The 25,700-nt window shown below is 40.1% G+C and overlaps 3 protein-coding genes across 3 annotated transcripts; all 3 read left to right on the forward strand.

Annotated features, from left to right (window-relative positions):
• The first annotated feature begins 5,424 nt into the window (after positions 1 to 5,424).
• On the forward strand, positions 5,425 to 6,226 carry gnrh2 (gonadotropin-releasing hormone 2). Its single transcript, XM_070841989.1, has 3 exons — positions 5,425 to 5,559; positions 5,679 to 5,762; positions 6,188 to 6,226. Exons 1-3 carry the CDS (start codon positions 5,425 to 5,427, stop codon positions 6,224 to 6,226), a joined length of 258 nt encoding a protein of 85 aa, XP_070698090.1.
• Positions 6,227 to 7,394: 1,168 nt separating this feature from the next.
• Positions 7,395 to 13,458, forward strand: zmat1 (zinc finger matrin-type 1). The gene is made up of 7 exons (XM_070846651.1): positions 7,395 to 7,533; positions 9,575 to 9,681; positions 9,779 to 9,862; positions 10,192 to 10,333; positions 10,417 to 10,710; positions 11,311 to 11,401; positions 11,806 to 13,458. Exons 1-7 carry the CDS (start codon positions 7,395 to 7,397, stop codon positions 12,773 to 12,775), a joined length of 1,827 nt encoding a protein of 608 aa, XP_070702752.1. The 3' UTR covers positions 12,776 to 13,458.
• Positions 13,459 to 17,016: 3,558 nt separating this feature from the next.
• cd8b (cd8 beta) lies at positions 17,017 to 21,357 on the forward strand. The gene is made up of 7 exons (XM_070848188.1): positions 17,017 to 17,120; positions 18,423 to 18,785; positions 19,784 to 19,870; positions 20,196 to 20,285; positions 20,488 to 20,521; positions 20,611 to 20,662; positions 20,997 to 21,357. Exons 1-6 carry the CDS (start codon positions 17,066 to 17,068, stop codon positions 20,618 to 20,620), a joined length of 639 nt encoding a protein of 212 aa, XP_070704289.1. The 5' UTR covers positions 17,017 to 17,065; the 3' UTR covers positions 20,621 to 20,662; positions 20,997 to 21,357.
• Positions 21,358 to 25,700: the final 4,343 nt, after the last annotated feature.

Below are 25,700 nucleotides of genomic sequence, written 5' to 3' on the forward strand. Positions count from 1 at the left end.
GATCACGTTGACAAGCCAAATCACAGATGACACAATCACAAGCAGCCCCATTAATGCATCATAGAAATCAACAAATGTTATATAGCCAGCATATTTCCTCTCTTGTTTACAGACACACGTCAGTATTTCTTGTAGATTGTAATGAGCATTTCATTCCTGTATGGGTTTCCTTTGAGTCTGCCTGAATTAGCTCATTTCTTATTTTTTTTTATATCGGCCTCGCATCACCACGCTGTACTTTCGCTGAAGACTGATCCGCTTTTACTTCCCGCCATGAACACTGATGCCGAAGAATGTTTCTTTTTATTTGAATGCTGTTGCTAACATATTCCTCGAAAAATGGATGCATTGTTACTTTAATAGTGGAGGTGTGCCAAGCAATGTTTGCTATGATTTCTTTTTTTTTTTTTTTTTTAACAGCTGTCCTGTGAGGACACTCAGACTTGAACTACAGTTTGTTTTTTTGCTTTTTTTGTTGTTGTTTAGATCAGGTCATAATTGAGGCCATGCCCTTCATGATTGTGTTGAAAGATGAATAATGTCAGTTGACCGCAGGGCTTCAGCTCAGTCCTGATTTCAGCTCAGGAAATGACTGATGCCAGGATTGTTTTAAATTTTACAATTTGATCAAATTCAGCTTGAGTTCATCTCCGCAGCCAACTCAGTTCAAATGATTTGAACTCCCACCAGAGGAGTGTTCTGATATCAAGCCTCACCCGGATTTTAACAGGTTTTAATGCCATGATATTAGAAATTGTATTTCTTTTAGGAGATTTCAAGCTATGTGTTTTATGTCGATTTTAACTGTAAACAGCCCCATACTTGTATATAATCTGCATCTCATTAGCTAATACATTAAACTAACACTCCCATTGCTTTTACTGAAAGAAGGAGCACAATCAAATTTAATTTATTGATAGTAAACGTCATTAAATTACATGCTGAATTTCCAAGAAGGGCGATTGCTGTGTCAATGTTGATTGTTTGAACACTCATGCACTATTTGCACCAAAAGCAAAGTCCTTAAAAATAAAGAACCAAATGAGAGATGAGGTGAGAATGATGATATGGCCTTTTGATATTTGGAATATGGGAACCATATTTGAACTCTTGTGAAGCTCTTCCAGGTCTCAAAGCTCCGGGTTTAGCTTTCCGTAAGGCCCCTGTAGGGACTTAAAGCAGCAGATATTTTAACCGACGAGTCACTGAAAATGTTGTCTGTTTGTGCATCGTTGTCATTTCAGGTCTTGTTTCGTTCCAAAGCATCACAAGTGCCCGTGCTATTAGTTAGGTGCCATTATGTTTTTTTCTTTATTTACTGTGTCACTTATTGGGTTTAATTAATAGAGGGGGGGGGGATGCTTTTTGTTTGGCTGCTGTCTGTTAGATGGGTTTGTTGTGTGTTTGGATCATGTTATCACTTTGTCTCACTGCGATTTGACAGCAAAACATGACCGTGCCAACCCACGAGACCCACTATTTTGCTATTATAGTGAACCTTTAAAAAGTGCCTCACAGGTAGGTTTCCCCAAAAAGAATTTGTAATTTTTCCGACTTTACATACAATTCGTGGCAGTTTCCTTTGCATTTTCCCAACTCGCATGTATTTCCTGAACTCTCACCTGCAAACCACTGACAAACCTTTTATTGACAAATCAATTGGGCCAAAACCAAGACTGGGTCAGTCATCCTTCCTTTCACATTCCCTCTTGTAGCATATGTCTAGTTTCCTTGATCGTGCAGATCAAACTAACATTGAGGTCACTTTTAAATAAATTCCATCTTTGATTTTAATGGCTTCATTTCATTCCATATCACCTAAATGTGGGATCCATGACAGGTAATCAGTTGTGGGTACCAGAGTCTTCATTGAAAAATCAGGATTTTTTTCCCCCCCAATAACAAATACAATTTCAATTGCATCACCACCATGGGAAAGCGGTTGTCCCTGTTTCACCCCTTTGTTCCTGGAGGTTTGCCCCAGTGGAGCATTAGACTGGAGGAAGACTACAGTCCAACTTAGCTCTCCTCTCCACCTTTTATATGTCCTTTTATGTCTCCTATCCAGCTCCACTCGCTGTCCACTTATAGCTTCCTTTTCCTTTCACTTTGTCCTCGGACCATCTTTCCCCGGTGGTCACTGCCCACTCCCTTTTGTACATAATGTAACGTTATTTATATTTCATTCCTGTCTGCTGCTTTGCTTATTTTATTTTCTTCTGCCCCCCCCCCTTCTTTTTTTCTTTTAAAAGATGTATATTGAACTGTATCGGGACCATTTTGAAATGTATTAGAGATGTTTTGTTTTGGCCATTTTTAATTTGGTATAATTGTCTTAAGCAAATCCTATTTTTTAATTTGCCTATGTTTGTTTCTAGTGTTTTGTTATTCAAAATTTGAATATATGTATATATAATTATATATATGATAAAATTATATATAATTATATAATGCCAAATGGCCTTTCTAAGCAAGATACTGTTCAAACCCAATAAAGTGCTTGAGATTTTATCCTTTGTCAGTACTTATTATGTCTTTAAATGTCGTGTAAAACACACAGGTGACCAACGTGTGCATTCATGCGTTGTTTTTACTCATTTCAAGTCCGGACAGCCTGATGCTCATTACAGCTCACTTCTCAATGATGACAAATGGTGCAGTGGTGCAAAATAATTGCCAATCATTCGTGTACCTTTATAGATCAGGCAGTCCTCTCGAGTGTTCCTCTTGAAGGGCTTTCAATCAGTGTTTAACCCTTTGCTCCAATAAATAGTTGATGGTCATCATTTAGGTGTTAAAGTGTTTTGTTAAAGTGTTTGTGTGGGCAGTATAATGCCTGGAGTGCATGTTAGGAGACATTCAGGTAGAATGAATCTGCTATAATTTAGTTTGGTGGGTTTACAGCTTCTTTAGGTTTTCTAAGAGCTGAGCAGCAGTCTACCAGCTCAGCAACACAAAGATATCCTGTAGGGATGACTTAAAGGGACACTCCACCGATTTTTACATTTGAAGTTCAGTTTACTCGTCACAAGGACTATTGCTCCTTGGGGTTATCTCAGCGTGGATTTAAGATTTTTACATAACATAACAGAAAGTGTTTACAAAGTGAAGAAACTGACAGAACTGAACATGTATGAGGCAGGAAGGTTAAAAAGATAAGACAGTGTCACGTTATATTAAGGGAAATGTTGGATGGAGTGGTTTTGGAGCTGGACTCAAACTAGAAACTCAAAGTCTGGACATCTGCTGCTTTCATTTTTCCCTTTTTATTTATCTGCCTCTCGTGAGTTCCACAACTTTATGATGGTGGTACTTTTTTAAAAGGGAGCAACATGTCATGCATTAATACACGAATTAGTGACAAACCTTTTACTGCCACATGCAATCTATAGATGTCCGCGTCGAGCCGAGCAAAAGAGGACTAATTCAGCATGTGCACCCACAAGAGGTTTATATTATATTATAATAGAAAAAACAAACATGTAATTTGTATTTCAACAGGATGAAGGCAGTTAAGTTGCAAAAGTCTTAAAATAAAAGGTGACAGGATTGTCAAACCTCAGACATAAGCAAAACATATGTGAGCTGTGTGTGTGTGTGTGTGTGTGTGAAAACCAATTACATTACAGTGTAGCCACCCATCAGTATATGTTAAACAGTAATTGCTCTTGCTTCACATTGACGTGCGAGTCCAGGAGCAGGGATTATGTCTCATCAGAGTCATCTTGTGTCAGTCAGTTCCTTGCACCAAGCAGTCCCATGTCACAACGCATCCCGAGTAAAACCCAGATCTGCACCTAAAACTCTAAAAAGGAAATACCTTTGTTCCTCTAATCGAGAGGGATGTCATCAGTGGCCCGGCCAGGAACCCACAGTGTTTGTTCCCCTTGTCATCTGCGTTTCCCTCTGACCGAGGGGTCATCCAGGTCAGAGGGAGGATGTGTGAACAGTCACTGGGGTCAAAACAGGTGCAAAAGGAGAGGAAATGGAAAGTATTGAGTTTTCCCTTCTGACAAGGACGGACTATTTGATCAGTTAAACACAATTAGAACATACTGAACCCATTGGCACTTTTAACATACAGTGCAAAGCTTCTCCCAAACTTCTTGAGTATAATTTCAGTAACTCCCTACATCCACTCTATAGAACAGAACGTATGCAATGAGGAGCGCTTTTGAGACATTTCTTATTTTCCTCGTGCCATAATGTACCTGAATATGAACACATTAGTGACGCTGTTTGTCATTTATCTGTAAATTCAATGACTTAAATCTGTTGTTCAGCCAGTGATGGCGTTTGGAAGCGGCTACGTGTGATGTGTGTAAGCAGATGAACATCCCAGGGGTGCCAGTGCTGTTTGCAGGTGATAATTGGAACAGGCTACGTCTTCTGGACCCGTTTGTCCTCAGGGAGCACTCATTTCACCCTTGGAGACAGAGGGGGCCAAAGGGGTCAGCGATGGGTGGGACAATTATGGAATGATAATGGAAATGTACGTCAGGAGGGGGGCCTTTTAGACTGGTACATATATCGAGGAGGACGATGATGAGGTTGAAGAGAATCTCTACAGTAACAGTGACCAAGTGAAGGATAAGCAGAGGGAGCTTCTTCTGGGACGTTGAGGGACACCTGTACTCATAAAGCTGTGAGAGTTGAAACTAAGGTAAGGAGGCTCACTTTTATTTACTTACTTTTAAATAACTTTACACTACCATGTTTAGAATAGTGATTGTTGAAGCCACTACAAGGAACTCTTACTTTGTGTCATAAAGATCTTCATCTGGCTCGCTGTGCTCGACAAAGTTAAACCAGTGTTAGTCAAAGCGTTAGCTAGCTTTGTTTTAACCACCGAAATAGATTTATATATTGATGCATAATCACATATTGTATTTCACAAACAAAATCGACATATTTACATATCTGTCTGGGTGGAAGAAGGAAAATTCAGGTTTGGTTTTGAATACTTTTAAAACCCTACACTTCTCTCCATCTGTTGAAAGATCAACCAACGCCGACTTGTGTTTGATGCTGTCTGTCTCTTTTAGCTTTTTTTTGTTCTTCCGTCACTTCTTTTAGTTTTTTTTTTAGCAGCCATGACCACAAAAGACAATGTCCCAAATAAAATTCTCTGAAGAAAATTTCTCTTCCTGCTTACTTTTAATTACTGTACTACTCACTGCCATGTTTCAGCAGTGCTTTCAGGCGACACAGTGGTCTACTCTGTTCCCATTTCTTACAGGAAAAGCTAAAATCAAGGATGTCCTTTAACATTAACTCAAAAAATTTTAGCTGATGGAAAATATAATTGACAGCAATTTAAACACTTGTATATATCTGATTGTACAAATCAGATATCAAAAGGTCAAAGATATTATGAAGTCGGAGCTAAATGAGTGTCCATGTTTGCCTTTAGGTGGGAATATCATGTGTGTATCTCGGCTGGTTTTGCTGTTTGGGCTGCTTCTATGTGTGGGGGCTCAGCTGTCCAGCGCCCAGCACTGGTCCCATGGATGGTACCCAGGAGGAAAGAGGGAACTGGACTCTTTCAGCACGTCAGAGGTCGGGATCGGTGTGTGTGTGTGTGTGTGTGTGTGCAGTTTTTTCCTTTTCCTGGTGAGAATAAATGTACCTCTTTATTCTTCTCTCATCCTTTGAATCTCACTCTCTGTGACTCTCAGATTTCAGAGGAGATTAAACTGTGTGAGGCTGGAGAATGCAGCTACCTGAGACCCCAGAGGAGAAGTATCCTGAGAAATATTCTTGTAAGTCAACTAACCAGTGCTGCATGGATGCAGGTTGCCATGTAATATGTCACATTTCTATAGGCTGGACATAACAACAAAACATTGTATTATAGCCAGCGTTGGGTCAGATGACATAATTTATTGGATTACAAAAAATAATCTAATCTGTATACTGTTGAATTACTTTTGGATTACTTAAAAATCATACATTGAAAATACTGCACCTTATACTAAACAAAATGGAAAGATAATAACACTATATTATTAAATATGTAATCAAGTAATCATTGACAATGTGACTATAATCTAATTACGTCTTTTCAAGCGTAACCTGGGCTGACCATGTAATACGTTTCTATCCCTCCCTGACTTTAGCTGCATGTTATAAACGTATTGAAATCAGTGTGTCTGACTCTCATGTTATTTTCTGTCACTCTTCACAGTTGGATGTCTTGGCCAGAGAGCTCCAGAAGAGGAAGTGACGGCTTTCCACTCCACACTGCTTTTCTACCTGGCGACCCTCCTCTTCAGTGTCCTCGTCTCAATGTGAAACAACTTTATGTTGATCCTCAGATCTGGTTGTTATATTTGTCAGTAAACTTGTTTAGCATTATATGGATTTTCCCTGTGGTGAACAAATGTTGAGAATTATATCGTCCCATAATAAAATATCTATTTTGATATTAACTTATTTTTTCATTTATGGTGTTCAAACCGTCTGTGTCTTACAGTGTGAATAGTGAATGTTGATGGCTGACTTCCATTTAGACATCCTGGTATTGTGCATGCCTGCTCACACTTAAGCAAATTTAAAAAAGGCTTAACAAACAGTCAAACTAAACTATTGCAGAAAGCAGAAAAAAAAGAATATGAAATGTTTGAATTTTAGATTTATTTTATAGATTTTAACACTTTTTAACTTTGGTTTTTCATGGGGAGGTCACAGGTCAACAAGAAAACAAAAAAAACAACCTTTTTTTCTTTTCCAATCTCATTGTTGTTGTTTTTTTCCCGCAGACTTTTACATATACATATAAAGAAAATGGTGAAAAGTCTGAGAGATTTCCTGTATCCACCTGTTATGTGTCGGGGGAGAGGCATGTTTCCATCTCAGAAGGGATGGCACATCTGACCAGTATGGTAGTAAAGGCAATGACACGTTTTGTTGTAGAGGGGACATTTGGAGATGGGGTGAGGCCGAAAAAGCCCCGTTAACAGACTGGGGGTGATAAGAGTGTTAAAGGCCTGGCTGAGAGGCAGGTTTTCATGGTTTGCTTACATCTGTTACAAGCATCACTTTTGCTTTGTAGGGGGGGAAAAAAAACCTATTTCTCAACACTTTGTATTCGCCATTTTGAAAAAATGAAAACACTATTCAGAAAAAAAGAGATTTGAGGTACAGTAAGTTACAAAAAAAACAAATATATTAGAGTAGCCCAGTAAGTAGTAAATTAAAATTAAAACAACTAAAATCAAAAGATGAATTATGTACTTTAAAAAAACATTTTCTGATAGAAATACGTATATATATATATATATATATTTTAAAAAGTTAAAACAAAGTTACTTCTCTGAGGATCATCCATAGATGGTAAACAGTGTATTTACTAGGACGCCACTGCGCCTGCGCCAAACAGCTAGGGAAAAAAGATGGACGACACAAGCGTCTGCGCTCCGCTGCTAGCGGAGTCAGACGCTCAAAATAACACTACAAGTACCCCTAACGCGGCTTCTGTCACAGATGCTGACAAAGTAATAAACACTAAAATAGATAGTGCCCAGGTTGAAGGTGAGTCTTGTCTACAACGTGAAAATTCAGCCGTATGGCGTCCTCCTACCTGTCGAGCCAACGTTAGCAATGTAGCTTAGCTCCTTAGCTAACCTAAATACGCTAATGTGAACGGACTTAGCCTTTACGTCAGGAGTCGATCAGTATTTTATTCCTGTCCGTGCCTACATGGCTAGTAAAAGGTATCGCCCAACAAAACACACTTTTAATCCTTAGACTGAATTTATAGTGAAACCATACAGATTGAAGAGCGGTAGCTTGTTTTCCCAGATCCGGAAGTGGATGTCCAGTTGCTAATTTTGTTTTCTTGCGAGCTAACTGGTGTCTGCAAACTCAGTCCCCAACCCAAACAGCCTCCAGACTACTAAATTCGCCACACACCAGTGGCCAAGCTTAGCTGGCTGGACAGATAACATGCAAAATAACTTTTAGTGGGTGACACAACACTCAAACCCTCTCTCTGTAGGAAAATGTAACTTTGGGAACACCCTCTGACTTAGACAGAGCAATGGGATGTAATGCAGTGAAGCTAAAACTTTAGCTTGTGGCTAAATGTGAAGTCTAAAAACAAAACAAAAAGTCATTCTCAGGGTGGTTTTGAGTTTGTGTTATCCACTCTGACATTAAAAATGTCCATCTAACCCTCACTCTAGAACAAAATGCTCTTCAAATGAGAGTGCGAGTAGAAAATGTCTGCACACATACTTAGAGACACAGCTCCTACTATATCTGTTGTCTTGTTAACTGCTACTGTGATTATCATTTGGTAAGTACAATATTTGAAATGGATATTTGCGGCAGTATCTTTCAGAGTTTTACTGTTTTAGTCGCGACAGGTTTATTTAAGCTGCAGATAATATTTAGCTCAGGCACAAAAGGAAATGCTGTATATTTGTGTGTAATTGTCTTATTGCAGAATTGGGTGAGTTAGTAGGTTAAAATTTGGCCAGCACACTATGCCACTATGTAGGCTGCCAGTGTTGGAACATTTTGAAATTAGAAAAAGAAAGGTTAATTGTTTTAAAATCAGTATTTTTCTTTCTTTCTTTGTTGACCCACTCATTAAGTAATCCACTGATCATAAAAGCATATCTATCAGTCATGTTCTATGATTACCTCAAAGTGGCACTAAATCATGTCATTGTTAAATTTTGTAGACCTTTATTAATTATCGGCAGTCACACTCATACCGTAGCTCTTATTTGTCTATGTGTCTTTTAAATAGAATCGCTATAAATTAAACTTTCCCAAACTGCTCCCTCTGGGTTTTAGCCAAACGTTCATAACCAAATCTTGAGCGCTAAAAAAATCTTGTTGATTGAAAATGAGCAGAGCACCATATTGTCTTAATCCATGCAAATTGGCATTCAAAGTGGCAGAGTAAAATGAAAATGCATCGTCCATTGAAGAAGCAGAGTGAATGCAGTCAAGCATGCAGTATACAGTGCGTGCTACATGTGTTTGGATGTAGGGCTTCATAGCACTGTGGGAGGTATTTACAGCGATGTTGGCATTTAGTTGAACTCTATACACTGAAAATATAATGTTACAATGAATCATGTTAAATAAGTGTGACATTCAGTCAAATTTACACTTTTCCTCTAAGATGGGCTGGTACATTGTAAATCGGACATGAAGTTGTTGCAATGTGTTTTGCAGGAAAAGCTGTTTTTTCTCTTTGCTGTCTTGTGCTGTGCTGTGCCCCCAAAAAACAAACCTGTTTAACATGCAGACAAGGAAAATTATTCCAATAAGGATTTCAGTTTTTAACTTTTCAAAAAAAGTAATTTGTCCAGAAAAAAAGGTCCAATCTGGAGACACAAGAGCAACAGAGTGATTATTTTAACTGTATTATCTGGAATAGGTTTTCATCGTATAGAAGACTGTCAAAGTGGACGGTGAATATTTTTAGCATGTTTTCTTTCAAATGAATGTAATATAAGGATGTAGTAGAGAGTTACTTGCTCATCATGCTTAGATAATCTTCCACTATATTCACTGTGGCTTAATTGTAACAGTGACAGTATATTCTGCCACACAGGAGAAAAGAGTGATGAGGAGCTACTAAAGGGACTTCTCACTGACGATTACTGCCACGTGTGTGAGGCTGTGCTGCTCTTTGAGTCTCAGCGGCTGTCCCACTATGAGGTGTGTGTTTCTTTTCATGGAACTGTGCTACAGTTTTGCTGAACTCACGAGGTCAGGGAGCCTTCATGATTATGTCTCCTGTATCCCCCAACTGCAGGGAAAGAAACACGCTCAGAAACTCAAGGTGTACCTGCAGGCCAAGAGAGCCGAGAAGATGAACAAAGAGTCCACGGGACCCCAGGTTAGACCCTCATTTACAGATTTTTCTCTTTGCAAACGCAGGTGCAGTCTTAATCTGTAACATGAAACAATGAGTGCAAAATATGATCACATCAGAGCGACGTGAACAGAGGAGACATCTGAGAACCAGGAGGCTTAAAAGTTATTATTACTGTGCTTACCTCTATTATTACGTATTTTATTCTGTAATTTTGTTATTATCTTAAAGGTGTTTTCAACTGATTCGGATCAGAGCAAACCATCCAATAGCTGTCAAAAACACCCGAGGACCTCTTTCTTATTTTTTTCTCTATTCTCTTGACAAGTCAGTCTCATGCCTGTTTCTTGCAGCGGACCATGACTACTGATAAGAACCATTTCTGTGAGCTGTGTAACATGGTGTTTAGTTCCCACGTGGTGGCAAGATCACACTATGAAGGCAAAGTCCATACAAAAAATCTTCGTAAACAAGGTCTTCAGCCCCCAGGCAAGTGTGTGCGATTCAAAGTAAATTTTGTTGAAAGTATGATTCAACTGTCTGTTTAAGGTCAGAAGATAATTATCGTCTCATTGCAGTTATGGACTGGTACACAGAGGTGCACATGTCACCACGTCTGACTGGGGGTCCCGACAATGCTGAGCAGATATCAGCCCCTGAGAGTGGTACGGAGCATCCTCAGGACCCGGCAGCCACCACGACCCCCGCCAGCACAGACGTCGATCTGAAGGACCCGAACAAGTACTGCGGCCTGTGTGTTGCTTCCTTTAACAATCCCCAAATGGCTCTGCAGCACTACAATGGACGCAAACACCAGAGGAATCAGGCCAGAAAGGAGCTGCTCAGAGAGCTCGGAGACAATGTCCAAGAAGGTAAGATAGGGTCCTGCCTCTCAGCGCAGCAGTACAACACAAAGGGCAGTAGACCCTGTAGGATTTACTCTAAAACCACACATCACAATGTTGACTGTATTTTTAGAGACATTATATGTCAGTGTCTTTTTGATGCAAGATGCAAGGTGACACAATCAATAGAAGCTGCCAGCGGCATTACAGCCCACATGAACACGTGAATGATCAAAAAAAAAGGAACATTTACATTTGAAATGGAGAGAGTTCACCCCATCAGATGCAGTAGGTCGGTAGGAGGTTAGCAGATTAGCAGAGCTTGATAACCTTCTGACAGCCTTTTATTTAGTTAGCGATTGTTTGCAGTTATTACACTAAACTTTAACCTTTAAGGTCTTGTGGCATGTCCTTGATTTTTATTTTCCACTGTAGAGAAGACTTGGAGATCCCCAAATGCAAAAAACGATGTTCAATGACATTTATTATTGAGATGCAAGTAAGAAACTCACTAGAAGCGAACTAAAATGAGATGATATCAAAAGAAGAGTGCTTATAAGCCATCATTTGATCATTTATGCCGTCTTTCCCTCCTTTCTCATCTGGCCTCCTTTCTGTCGTCTACAGCCAACTCCCTGATGTGTCAGATGTGTAGCGTGCAGTTTAACTCCGTAGAGATGTACCAGGCACACATGCAGGGAAGCAAACACCAGTCGAGGTAAGATCTGGAACTTTCTGACAGACACATCATGTCAGTTGTCATTTTGTCATCTGATTTTTCAACTTGATAGGATTTTAGCCACATTAAAGCTCCATGAGGAGATTGTTTGAAACACAGATGAATATTATCACCTATCAACCTTTATATCACTTTTAGCTGCTCTTAGTTCATTTTTTGGTTTTCAGCCCAAACAAGATTTGTTTCCAGTCTGTGTCTTAAATTCACAAAGGTAGTGTGTGTGCCCGTGTACACACACTACCCCGAGTGAGAAGTTTGTTTTATGTTTCCTGAGTTGTTTTTGCACTATTTTGCATAGTTTGGTAAATTTGTTTTTCCCACTCACTTTAGTGTGACATCAACATTATTAAAGACTTAATTCCTGTTTATTCGTTCTTGACCAGGGAGAAGAAGGTCATCGACCTGTGCAAATCCCAACAAAAAGTGTACGGCACATTTAAAGATGAACTGTCTGATTACATTGAGGTTCAAAAGGCTCGTGGAATCACCCCTAAGACCAGTCAAGGCCTCACTCCGGGCGAGGATGAAGAAGATGACGACGAGGGGGAAGAGGAGGAAGTATTCAACAAGTGGGAAACCAAAGAACTGAACAAACCTATGCCCATCCTCCCTCCCACCTGTAACCCTCCTCATCACTCCCGCCTCGGCTGCTACAACTCAGTTGAAGGGTGGCGTCCTCCCTATCAGGGCCCTCCCTGGCCCCCCCATGGCTGGGATTTCAACCGGCCTCCACCAGTCCTCCCAGGCTCGGGCTCTCCACTGCGCACTAGTCGGCCCGTAAAGAGAAGGAGGCAGAGACAGCAGTCAAGCTCCTCCTCGTACGTTACCTCATCATCTTACTCCTCGTATTCCTCCTCCTATAGCAGCAGCACAGGTGACAGCGACGACAGTGAGCACAGGCGCAGAGAAAAAAGGAGGATTAGAAGATCCAGGAGGGCGAGAGATGAGGGCTCGGACAAGGAGGAGAAGAGGAAGAAGCGATTGAGGAGGGGAAGAGATAATGAGTCGGAGGAGAGGAGAAGAGGGGAATCTGGAGAGTCGGAAGAGAGGAAGAGAAAAAAGCGGAAAAATCACGGCAAGCAGAGAAGACGAGAAAAGAAACCCCGCGGGGAGGACTTTGAGGCGGAAGAGGGGGGACGAGTGATGGACAGTTTAATGCCAGAGGACATGGTGGACAATAGGAAAGAGACTGAATCGCATATTGAAGCTGAAATGAATGTTGAGCAGGGGGAGGGTAGACAGGATGAGCCCGCCAAGCCCAAATACAGAAAAGAGAAGAAGAAAACTAAAGAGAAAGTGGACACCAGGACAGAGGAGGAGAAGTTGTGGGACGACTCCATTCTGGGCTGTTAGACTCAAATGACCCAGTTTAACCTTAAGTCTTTTAAACTGCTGATGGGTGGGCAGAACATGACGTTATCAAGAGCATGACTGAACTGTGTATATTAAAATAACCTTTATAGCAACGAACAAAGCAGTTTTCACCATCTGCGCCGACAGCAGCAGCAGCAGTGTTGTTCCCTGTAGGTGTGCTAGCTGGCTAGCCATGTTTAGTCAATTTGTGTTTGGAAGGAATGGATTCCTCTTATTTCAGCGTGTATGGAGGGGTTCCTCACACATATCTGAAACTATAATAGCTTTATTTTTCACTATGACACTTAATTGATTGAACTCATTTGTTGTATTAATTGTTGGCGGTGACATTTAAGATCTCTTATATTCTTGACTGTTATTTGAAATGACCGAGAAGTCCTCTTGACCTCTTAACACATCGATAAGTTAAATTATGTTTACACGTCTCTGCTTCTTGGCAAGGGTTTGATAGAGTGTGATCCCTGCAGGAGCCTGTGGTTGGCGCTGTTGAGCTTAGTAAAGGCAAATAAAAGCCCATAGACGTTAGAAGCGCAGTCGGTTCGTTTCTTTTGAAGGTCTGTGTGCCGTCACTCAGAGGGCACAGGCTGAAAGATGATGATGATGTTGATGATGTAGAGGCGAGCGGCGCGTGTCAGATTTAATAGAACGATAAAAGCGACGTGTCTGCTGCGCAGCCTGCAGCACATTAAAAGTGCTGTGCTGAGACATTGCTCTGGTCTGCTGTGCTCTGTCTGGGTGCGCACGTGCTGTGGATGCTTTTGCACATCCGAACAGCACATAAAGTGTTTGGGGCCAAACAGGTGCAAACGTTCAAATGAGGGCAGCTCTTTACAAACACCAACACTCCTCTTCAGATGCAGCGTGTGATGAAATGAACAAAGGCAGTTTATGGTGCTTAAAGGTGACTGAAAAGATTGAAGAAAGTTGTTGCAGTTCATTCCAATTTCCAACCATCTGCTTGACTCATAAGGATCCATTCAAAACAACGTAGTTTGGACCTTAAGAGTCTAATATGTCTATTCACCTAAAACCACAGCACACGTGTTCATCAAAAACACCTCTGTTGTTCTTATACAACTCTGTTTTTGACTTATATTTTCTTTAAATATCAACTCGATGGTTTATGCACCAAAGCAACACTTTATTAGTGAGTGAGGTCCACTTTTGTTTGTTTGTTTTCTAGAAAAAGATTTTACTTTTGCACACATTATGGACAATAGGTTTAATATTTACAAGCAACTCTTGATAAAAACCTGCCAATACTTGCTCAAATGGACCCAGAGATCAATAATATAAACTCCTATTTTTTCTACACTTTTGTATATCAGACATTTTGAGTGCATCAGGATCCTGAGAGTAGAATATTTATTATGTGGGTGGCTGGAACAGGAGAACAGAGGATCACAGGATTCAGCCAGAGTAGTGCTGTGAATGAAAACATGATGCAACGACTTTCTAGGGCGTTTCAGAGCTAATCAACTGGAAACTCTTAGATCCCAGCTTGATTTTGTTTGAGGTACACTGTTGTTTGCAAAGGAAAATGAATATTGCTACAGAAACGGTGTAGAGGCTCTAAGATGAAAAGCTTCCGAAGTGAGATCTCAACTTTAAATAGCTTTTGTTTAAAGCTTTGCTAATGAGAAACGAAAGAAGAATCTCTGATGCATGTAGTAATATGGACGTGAAGTAAGTATCCTCTCTGAAAAGACTAAACTTTTAACAAAATCGGCTGATGAGAGGAGCAGAGGAATGAAATGAGAGGCGAACCTCTCAGCAGGAAGCCTTTGCCTCAAAGCGTTGGAGCGAAGAGACCAACAAAGGCTCCACAGCTCAGCGATGTGTACAGAGCAGCTCTGAAGCCCCCTGAGATCTCCTGTTTTCAAAGAATCCTGTGGTCTCGTTCCCTGTCTCGCTCGAGTCTTCGACCCCCGTAGAGCTACAGGGTGCCCACATCCTCTCGCTCTGAGACCCCCACCAGGCCCTTCTGCACCATAACCTCTCACACAAACACACACAGACACACACAGCCATCAGACATTTGAACAGATAGTCCACATTTCAGAATGGCTTCCCCAAAATGTTAACCCACTTAAATGCTTATCAATGAGATACGTAACCTTTAATGCTGATAAAGTACATAAGATTAGTTTTTTAAGTAAGATATCAACTGGAAATGAATTAAGTGCCTCCTTGACTCTCTTCAGTGCAGCAACACTGCTTTATGTCAGAGTCTGTAGGTGTGATCTGAGGCTGATGAACAGACTTCACTGTATCTTAACAGCCTGAAAATATTCACTGAATGCAAGCCGAAGCCGTTCATTCACAAAATCAACTTAAATCGATTAGTCGAATTAGAAAAACAATGTTTCTAATCTGTTTCAGACGTTCATTAGAGGCAGCATAGGAAATGTAAGGATCTGCTGTTTTTCTCTGTTTTATGTCATCAGTGAAGCACCTTTGTGTATCAGGCTGATATTTGGAACAAGACGTCACTTTAGGCTCCTGGATACAGCAACGGCTACTTTTTCACTATTTTCTGTCATTGTATTGTGTGAATGATTCAATCGATTAATAGACAAATTGTTCAATGCTCTTAAGAAATTGGAAGCCGCCGCCTTAATTGACTTATTTTAAAACCAAGCGTTGAGCTGCATCATCTCTGTAACTGGCAGAAGAAATGTAACTTGCGTGCCGATCAGTTCTTCGCCCCTGTATTTTCTCTGCCGACAGAATGAATACAGTTTGCTAGTTTTTCTTCAGTGGATTTGTGCTCAAAGCATCTTCTGTGTTATCAGGAAACTTAGTCAGTAAGTAAAGTTTTAATATTTAGTATAACACTTTTCACAGAACAAAGTCACAAAGTGCTTCACAGGAGTAAAAGAAAAATAAAAACAAAATATATATGATAAAATCATAAATAAGATCACAAACAATCAGCCGTAAGAAGGATCAGATCTAAACACACCAGTCATCGCTCATAAATGCAGGAGGCGAGAAAAAGGCCTCTTTGAATAAAAGTGTTTTCAGCTGCTTTTTAAAAGCTGTAAATGTCTCAATTTGTTCTTTTAACAATTCTTATGTCAAAAAAAGAAACAATTTGGGAAGAATTCATTGTGAACTGGAGAGTTTCAGAGGACAGTTTGTGTAAAATTCAAATTGAACTGAGAAACTTCATACAAAATACCAAAACGTTTAACCTTTGTTAGAATAAATAAGAATAAATGAATAATTTGTTGAATAAATAAGAAATATATCCAGTGTGGTGAGATAATTAGGAATGAAAGATTTCACTGTTAAGCTGTTTTTATTCAAACTTTCCTGATTGAACTGAAACAAATGTGCTTTTACCAAGAAGACAGCTGAGAATATTCACGAAAGTTGCTTTATCTCCGTTTTTCATGCATGAATCTCACAGGGATTTGTCAAAGGACTTTCTTAATGTTTGCTTTGATGCATTTTGTGCCCCGTACTATTGGAAAAGTTGAGATAAAGTAAGATAAACCTTAAAATAAGTTGCATAAACACCCCAGTTAATATTTAACAATCATCTACAGCATTGTGGACACGGGTTTGTATCACTGATCCTTTGAGTCCTCTTAATACCTGAAGTTGAGGCTCACTGGTATTCCCATGCTGCGCTCTGCAGCGAGGCGCGAGGCTGCGTATGTAGGACTCCGCCGAGCTCTAGGTCACACACCTGAGCAGAGACCACAGCCCTGCAAACTGCTGCTCTGTGAATATACAACTTGTTTTTTATCGCTTGATATGTGGAATGATGCCAGCTCTGGTGAAGCATCACCATGTTCTCAGCTGTCTAAACTGCATCTTACTCCTTTAACAAGCCGCATCTCTGAGGTGAAAACACAACGGTTCCATGTTGGGATGTCAGAATCAGATTTTTAGCTTTCTTCTTAGACTTTATATGGTGCTCTTTTTTGCCTATTGTCTGTTGTGTCTTATGTACAGTTTAACATATTTCACATTTCATTTTTTTCAGCTCTGTGTGTGTGTGTGTGTGTGTGTGTGTGTGTGTGTGTGTGTGTGGGCTCTGTGTTCAGTCCCCAGGCTGGTAGGTTGCCCTCTCTGATAGGCCCCGTGTGTCTCTTTGGGGTGTTACCTCGTCAGCTCAAGGCCCTGTCAGCTCAGTTCCTCCCATCATCTCTGACAGATAGATAGCAGGAAAAGAAACTATCAGCAACGTCCCTCAGTTACCACACAAGATACATACATACACACACACACACACACACACACAGACGACCAGACAAAATGATCCCACCGCCACTGTTATGGACACTGCTGACAGTATTGCTGTGGACATCAGGTAAGACCAGTACGTTTTTTATTAGTTTGCTCTTTTCGTGTTGTTCTTTTCCTCCGTCATCCTCGACATCATAAGTCAGTCAGGGGCCTGTAGCAAGCGATGTGTTGTTGTCTACTTAAAGTTAAACTTGAGCTTGTCTGACGTTTAACTTAAAATAAAAATTCAAATACAATCCCAACCGTAGTTTGTGCTAAAAGGGGAAATTTGTTTCTGACAGTCCAACAGACGAGACGGATGGTTTAAACAGAAAAAGTACAGCCAACAGTTTGGCCTTTGGTTATTTGTTGAGACTGTCCTGGTCAAACTGACATGGAAGTTACAATAACTTCATATAAGAATTGTACGATTATACCTCTAAAAGTTATTTGTGCTGTTATACAATTACATCACTATAACTTGTACAGTCCGGATTATAGTGATGATAAATTATGAGCATAACAACACATTACCCGGTTGTTTTATATTACACCTCTGTCAAAGCATTGAAATTAATTTTATTTGTACTGTATTGCACACCTGACTGAAAAAACATTAAACCATTTTTTTTAATTCTTGAACATCACACAATTTGTGCATTTCATGCAGGGAAGAACGACATGATCATCCAAACGATTTATGCACCAGTGAGTTTTAACCTTTCGCACACTGGAAGCCTTTGAATCACTAGCACTGCTAGATTACTAGTGATTGCAACATTTACACGCCTGATTCAGAAACACACAAGATAGATATAAGAACTGGTTCTAAAATTAGATGAAATAGCTCTTCCAATGAAGACATCCCTTAAACATTGCATAAATGCTGCATCTATCTCCCCGTTTAGCATTTCAAAATGTCACAGTGGCAGAGACCGAAATATGTTCAAGAAGTTTCTTCATAGCTGGGCTTCGTTTGCATTCTTGCAACATTTTCTGTGATAGTTGAAGCGTTGCCCGTTTTCTTCTGCCTCGCTTGAACGATGGCTTTATGTGTTTTTACTTTTCGATCAGATGTATTTTGTTACATAGGATAGACTGCAATGCACGTTTGCTTTAAGGCCTTTTCTCAAAATGTCTAAACACCAAATGATGGACACGTAGCTCGAGACATCAAACCAAGACTGAGTAATTTTTCTTTTTTTTACAAAATACACTGTTCTTTGGAGTTAGGGTTCTCGGCCTTGGCTTTATTCTAACATCTTAGAGCCCCAACTCTTCACAACATCGTAACCTTAAAGTCCCGTACTGGACTGTAGAAGTTGTTCGATGTACTACAAGTGTGCGTTTGTTGAAATCTCAAACGTCCCTTTGTTTCCGCTCCTAGGTTCGAGCCAGATCCAGCAACAAGAAACTGCGAAAGTTCTCTATCCCAAGATCCTCAGCACGGAGGACGTGGATTGCGACTGCAGTAACATCATGTGTGACTTGGTCTCCTGGTACCGCAGTGTTTCCAGCCACAGCAAAATGCAGTTCTTGGGGAAGTGCAACAACGCTGACCGTGCCACCTACGGGCCTGGTGTGGACAGAAAACGGTTCATATTAAAGAGGAGGAGCAGTTCGTCCTTTTCGTTGCGTATCATCAATGTGACAGAAGAAGACGCAGGGGTTTACTTTTGGGTTTACTCTTATGCTAAGAACGGGACAAAAACAGGAATGTGGAAACCTGGGATTCTTCTCCGGCCGGGAGGTTTGTATGCAGAAAACTCAAGCGCTTGATTATTTGCTGTTGGTATTTCAGTAACTTCTGCCTGTTTTCAGGTGGCAGGTGTAGGAGTCAATGACTTAAGGGGCTAAATGCAGATCAGAACCAAACCTTTGCTTTTAAATCTGGTGTGTTATGACATCTAACACATTGTTGCACAATGTAGATTGTGACTTGATATAATTATATGCCACCACGCACCAAGTGACTGCAGCCTGAGGAGGCCTCAGTTAGTTTGATTTCATACAGGGAACTTTGTTTCACCCACTCCTTTCTCCTTATGTTTCCCACAGTATAACTCTCCATCGTCTACTATCCTTTAAAAAGCCATATAGTAAATATTAGTTTAAGTTTGACCATTAACTCGCTGGACTCTGTCTTTATCTTTTTCCCCTGGAGTCTGGCCAAAATATTTTGCTGCGGCGGTCTAATACAACCATGTAAAGTCAGTGATCGTTCCAAACAAACTCAGCAGCTCTCAGCACTGTGGCTGCTCCTGTTGTTTTAGCTGAGCGATGCATACATGTAGTGATTCATGGGGAGTATTGTAGTTTCAATGTTTCAATGCTTTGGATTGTGGTGGAGCACTTCTCTTTGACTGGCCAGTGCAGCCTGTGTCCATGCACATGCGAGATTTAATGTCACGTAAGATAAATGGTAAAAAGAGTCCAGATGACTTGTTTAAAATAGGCGAGGGTATCGTATCTTTTTAGAGTTGTATAGAAAAACTGTCCACTGGCCTAACACGACTGCAATGGGGAGTCACGTGCAGATAAACAACGTACGTTTTGTATTTGTGGACAAAATTTGTTAATCCTAGTTGGGGTCATTTTATTTGTGATGGGAAAATGTTGGTCAAGATGGTCTTTTATTAGACCCAGGAAATGGACATTTACAATCTCTGCTTAACAGATTCTTAACAATCCCTCTTAATTCACTTCTGTTTCACCATCACTTGTCTTTATGTTTTTTTTGTCTGACAGTAACCCCTCCAACATTGCCTCCTGAGACAAAATCCAAAACGCCCGTCAAGTCAGTCTGTCGCTGCCCCAAGAAGAAGCCGTCACAGGGTGAGTGATGAAAGGATTTTTCACTACAAGAAGAAGACAGGTGTTTGGTGGTGGTGCGTGATGTGCGTGGTGCTGTGTTGCGTGAACATTTCACTTTATATGTGTCTCTAGTGATTTACAAGCATTTTTGAATCTGGGTATAAATCTTGTGCAGCGTATCAGATTGCGATGCTGTAAATACAATATTAGAGGTAGTTTTGTACGGACAACAAAGTAGAAGTCACCATCTAATGATTGATTTTACCACCTGGCCACAGTGCAACAAGCCATAATACACTGAACTAAATCCAGGCACTGTGTGTGTGTGTGTGTGTGTTTGCTCCAGATGGCTGCGGCTCCCTGTCTCTGTGGCCTTTGGTTGGACTTGCTGCAGCTCTGGCTTTAGCTCTCATCTGCACGCTGTACTACTTCAGCCGTGAGTAGTCCTCCAGTCTAAGGCCCCAAAAGCGCATCTTTTGCAGAGATTCATTCCAAGCAACTCAGCAAACTGCGCTCACAAATGTTTGTCAAACTAATCAAACAGCTGTAAAACAATGAAGTGTTTGCGTGAACCAAAAGATTTCATTATATGTCTGAAATGTTTTCTTTTTTTTTTTTTTAATCATTCTTAATTACAGGGCTACCCAAAAAATGTCGACACCAGTTTGTGAAGTAAGTAGATTACTGCAAATTGTGAAATTAATCACATTCAATAATCTGACCACTGCTTTAATGTCTTTCTCTTGGTTTTCTCCATGAAGGAGGCGGTAGATGACCTGAAGCACTGCGTCGACAGCTTATATCTGGCTCAAAGTACGTTAATTATGCCTGTAATTCTGTTTATTTCTGTATAAAACATTTACCGTATGTGCAATATTCATCGTCATACAAAACACTTTCAGGTTTAAGTAAAACTGCAACAAAATGAGCTAAAATCAGAGGTTGTTTTTTTTTGCAATTCAATTCAATTTATTTTGTATAGCCCAATATCACAACAGAGTGTCTCACAGTGCTTTACAAAGTTCACTGAAATAAACAAGTGTAAGCGAACAAACAATCTAATAAAGAGTCCAGCAGTCGATGAGGCCAATGCAGAGTTAATATTAAAAGTTTCCGTACCCACTAACACTTGCCTCTGTGACTGCAGTGGCCGAAGTCCTTCACTTGAGCCGACGTCCAGCGGAGCACGAAGGACACGATTCACCCCGAGGATGCAGTCTGCTAACAGCTTGTCGTGTTTATTCACAGTGAAATGTGCGCTCAGCCAGAGAGAAGAGATTCATGCTTCCAACAGCAGTAACCCTGTAACATATTGTGATGTACTGACTGCTTTTTGACAGCTCCAGAGTTCAGGTCTGAGCTCTGTGCTCTAACTTTTCATATTTATTTGTCAATAATCAACAGTGCAGTCATTTGTGATGTGTAGCTTTGTTTTTAGATTATTATTAAATCAGGAACTAATCTGTTTAATTGCATACAAAAAACATGTGCACCATAAAACAGCTGATTTGAAATACAGTATTTGCTCCTTTGCTTTTTCTTTCTTCACTATGCGTTTTCATGACAGCACTGTCAAGTTCTGTGAGCATAATTCTGTAAAATCAATAAAACTATATTTTCGTTATGAAAAGTGGTGACTCTTCTTTTACAGGCAATTAAATGTATTGTATTATCTGTCATAAACACAAAGTTTCTGTGCCTCTTGTACATATAGACAAGTGCAGAGTCATCCACAAGTTAAAAATGCTGAGGGTTTGGGACCTTACTCAAGTCCTGGTTTGACTTGTGCACAGATAATAAAGAAATCCTGTGTTTCAAAATGTCTGTAGTGAAGAGACAGAGAAGACACAGAGAGGTTTGGTGGGTGTTGTACATCCATTGTCAATATTGTGTTTTGCGGAAGTTGAGTAGGTGAGTGTCAGAGTTTGGTTTCTACCTTTGATGCGTAACCTTGCAGTGAATTCAGTTTCTGTTGAACAGCCTTCAGTATGTGCCTACAAAGTTTCATTGTTATACCCTTAAATTGCAGGCAACAAAGTTGTTTCACCAAGTTAAGTGTGTATCTGTCTCTCAGACACACCTGTGCGATTTAGGAGTGTAAAGAAACAACTGAGTCTGTGGCTGTTCAGGTCTCAGGGAGTGTGCGCGACCCTTTCCTGTGTGCTGGAGAGGGAGGAGAGACAGCCGTGTTCACTGAGATGCTATCGCTTCGCTCAGCTTTGAGCTCTTCGTCGAGTCTCTGAAACAAAAAGACCACAAAAATACCACAGACTGAACCACAAGCACTGACAGAGAGACAGATGGAGAAAGACAGAGGGAGGGTTACAGTTTTGAAATGAGAATACAGTAAGAAAGAAAAAACTTTTGAACACTAATGAAAAGTTGATGGCAGCTTTTTGTTGTAGTGTATTTTATTGTACACTTAATTATACAGTTTACAGTTCAGTTATATTACCAAAGGCACAGTCAGTGAGTATTTTAAATATATACGTGTGTGTGTGTGTGTGTGTGTGTGTGTGTGTGTGGATGGGGGGTGTAGTCAAATAGCAGGTAACGCTGGTAGAAGTAAGATACACTGCTGCCTGTGTTGAACCACATAAAAAATCAAAAAGTAGACCAAGATTACATTTTGATGCGTCTTTAATAGAAACAGCACCACAAGAGAAAAAAAGAGAAATAATGTTGAACTGAAACATCTGTAAAACTGAATGTAGGATTTATGACAGGGAACACCTTTAATCTTATAATAATAATAATTATAATAAACTAACTGTGTACAGTACATCATTATCACTGTGTGTCGGCGTTTGAGGAAATTGTTTATTCATGTTCATCAGTTCCAGGAAACATGAATGAATGCAGATGGCTGCAGCAGATTTGTAGGATGTCTAATACAAACAGATGTGTGTACACTTAAAACACGAGAGACTGTTAAAATGAAAATACATGCAAACACGGCGAACTACAGTCTTTTTCTTTAGTGTATCCTGCACCTTCTTCTTGAAAATATATACCACACTGACATTGTTTTACTACACACAGTACATTATATATTATTATAATCACATTAAATCATATTCTAAATTCTTGAAGAGAGAGAAACACTTATATATGCTGACATCCGTTTTTAAGGGTTTAAAATGTGGCTTGTAATTTTCTGTCATCATTTCCACTGAATATAATCTGACAAACAATCTCAGACAAACAATGTAAAAAAAGATGTGAGTACATTTTACTGTAAACATTTTTTTTATTTCAGTTTCTGTTGCTACAATACAACAAACACACAAACATTGGAAAAGGCTCATTTCTCATTAAATGTCAAAAATAATATTTATCTAAGAGACTAATATACAGCATGTGAGAGCGAGTGAGAGGGATCATTTCTGTAATGCAGCTTTAACAGCAGTTTAGCATTTCAATCCATTACACTCAAACGATGCTACTAGACTACACGGCATTATATGAAGTCAGTCACAAATGGAAAGAATTTTTGATTTCAAATGTGTCGAATCTTACAAATACCATGACGTGAGGCTACTTGTGGTGAAGCTGAAGTTAAATTTGTCTCATGTTATCTAATTTAACATTGAAAGTCTCAAACTGAACAAGACTGAGTCCACTGGCTGAGAGTCTTCACGTACGATGCAACAGTGAATGATATTCACTTCGTCCATCTATTACTTGTCACATTTTGAATATCAAGCATAAAATTCCCAATTAGGCTGGCCTGATTCCAGCTCTCTTACCAAAAGCAGAAATGACTTTCCAAAACAATAGACAACCACATAGACGATCCTAACAGGAAGTGTCAGTAACATGAGGAGTAATGAGCACACATGCCCGTGTGTGTTCGGGCATTTGCATGTGCTCAGTTCCTCCATTTCCGAACTCTCCATTTCTACTTACTCTTCATGTTGCTCCTGGTTTCCGTATCCCACATTGCCTGGAACTGCCAGTACAGCAACAGGGCAGAGCAACAGGTGAGCCAACAGGTGAACAAGCAGCTGGTGTTGATGTTGATTCACTGGCATCGATAGTGCCGCTATTTTCAGAGTGTAAAGACGTCTCTTCTGACTCGATTTGAATGCTAAAGTTATGCAGTGCTACTGCATGGGGTACTCTCTTTCTCACCGGCTTCCCCTGGTCACCCACCACACACACACACACACACACACACACACGGATGTAAGTTTCAGGTTGGAGACCCCCTGTGTGACTAAGATAGGGAAGCCCATGCAGGTGTGCTTGTGCGTGACTCAACTCTGAAACAGAGGAATGGAAAGGTGAAGTGGGCTAACTGAGAGCTCTTCCCCTCTAACACGAAGCATCAACAGAATCCCCTGCTTACTCAAAACCCGACCCTCGTTTCCATCAGCCTTTCATTTGAAACAAATGTCAAAGTAGTGAAAACAAAAAGCAAAGTTAAGTCAATGATAAGCATCTACATTTTGAGGAAACGATGTGACAGGGTGGAGAAATTGCTGTACAGTAAGAGGCACAATACTCTGCCTCCTGCATCTTTCCTCCCACCCATGGAACAGATGAATCGCCCACAAAAGAGCCCATTACTAAATCGCTGCATTAACTTTCCATCCCTGAGCAGGAAATAGAACGGGCCCCGAGTTGCGCCACAGCTGCTGAAGCTCTCTAGGTCGATTGTTGATAGTTTCACAAGCTTTCGCATGAAGCGAGGTTCGAGGTGTGTCAAGTAAAGATGAATCCCCTCACTGCCCAGAACTGTTCTTGAGGCTTTTAGGCCTCTGTGGACTGAGTGATTCATGATAACAGCAAAGTGTCATGTTGCAATCGGGGATGAAGTGAGTGAAAGCAGAATACATGAAGTACAAATGAATGATTTGTGTTATAAAGGATCAAATTAATAAGTGATTCATAAGAGATGAAGTATTTTACAAATGTGATGATTAATAATCATGAAATAAGTAAAGGTTAATACTAAAAAGAGTAAAGAAATGTACTGATGATTTGTGTAATGGAAATGTTTTAGATCATTGTATGATTTGACAGTAGAGAGGTGAAAGGAAGACAAAGTGTTATAATACTGAATCAGGAAATGTATGTGACACAAGAGAATGATTAAGCATAATCAGTAATCACAGTTGGTGCTCAAACTGATGCCTCCAGGGAAGGGAGATTTTGAAGAACTCCACAGACTGAGTTCCTCTTCTTAACAGTAACTTACGGGAAACACCTTAAACCTTATGAGGATAATAACTTAATACGAAACAAACTGCTTGGAGGCAGTTGAGACTAAAACATAAAACGAGCATGAAAAGAGGAAGCTCTTGGTCAGTCTTTGAGGTACCTCAGCTGATTTAGGAATAATCTATTCAAGAAGTGAGATTTTGAGCAACACCACAGAAAAAGGGACTTTGTGAATATCCACTTCCCTTTGGCCGGGGGGGTTTTCGACTCGCGGAGACCCTTTTGCTCAATCTGCAGCAAAGGATGGACTGGTGAAAACACCATACTTTGGACAAAGTTGGGTATTTCATCCTGACATCCAGGGCGCTGCAGGGAAGGAGAGATCCACGGCCGAAGGATCTCCCTATTCTCCTTCCCCAGATTAAAATTCAACCATCAAGGAGACATCAGTCAAGATCAGTTAAGTTAACTTTTAGATTAATAATTTTAGTATTGAATCAATTACCAAACATGTGTTTGTTAATTAATTTAAAGCTGTACGCCTTTCCCTGCTATGTTTTGCAATAAAATTAGAATACCTGCATTTAAAGATAAATTGTGGACATTGAGCTTTTTAGGTATTCCTAGGATATAAAGTAAAGGTTATAATGTTTTAACATCAGTGGACTCATAATAGGTATCCCTA

This window comes from Pempheris klunzingeri, chromosome 2 (genome assembly GCF_042242105.1).
Source record: "Pempheris klunzingeri isolate RE-2024b chromosome 2, fPemKlu1.hap1, whole genome shotgun sequence".
Classification (NCBI taxonomy): Eukaryota; Metazoa; Chordata; class Actinopteri; order Acropomatiformes; family Pempheridae; genus Pempheris; species Pempheris klunzingeri.

Coding starts and splice junctions, on each gene's coding strand:
- cd8b (XM_070848188.1), top strand. CDS start 17,066: ATGATCCCACCGCCACTGTTATGGACACTGCTGACAGTATTGCTGTGG. Junction 18,786..19,783: donor GATTCTTCTCCGGCCGGGAG/GTTTGTATGCAG, acceptor TTTGTCTGACAG/TAACCCCTCCAACATTGCCT. Junction 20,286..20,487: donor CACGCTGTACTACTTCAGCC/GTGAGTAGTCCT, acceptor TCTTAATTACAG/GGCTACCCAAAAAATGTCGA.
- zmat1 (XM_070846651.1), top strand. CDS start 7,395: ATGGACGACACAAGCGTCTGCGCTCCGCTGCTAGCGGAGTCAGACGCT. Junction 9,682..9,778: donor AGCGGCTGTCCCACTATGAG/GTGTGTGTTTCT, acceptor CCCCAACTGCAG/GGAAAGAAACACGCTCAGAA. Junction 11,402..11,805: donor GGAAGCAAACACCAGTCGAG/GTAAGATCTGGA, acceptor GTTCTTGACCAG/GGAGAAGAAGGTCATCGACC.
- gnrh2 (XM_070841989.1), top strand. CDS start 5,425: ATGTGTGTATCTCGGCTGGTTTTGCTGTTTGGGCTGCTTCTATGTGTG. Junction 5,560..5,678: donor ACTCTTTCAGCACGTCAGAG/GTCGGGATCGGT, acceptor TGTGACTCTCAG/ATTTCAGAGGAGATTAAACT. Junction 5,763..6,187: donor GTATCCTGAGAAATATTCTT/GTAAGTCAACTA, acceptor CACTCTTCACAG/TTGGATGTCTTGGCCAGAGA.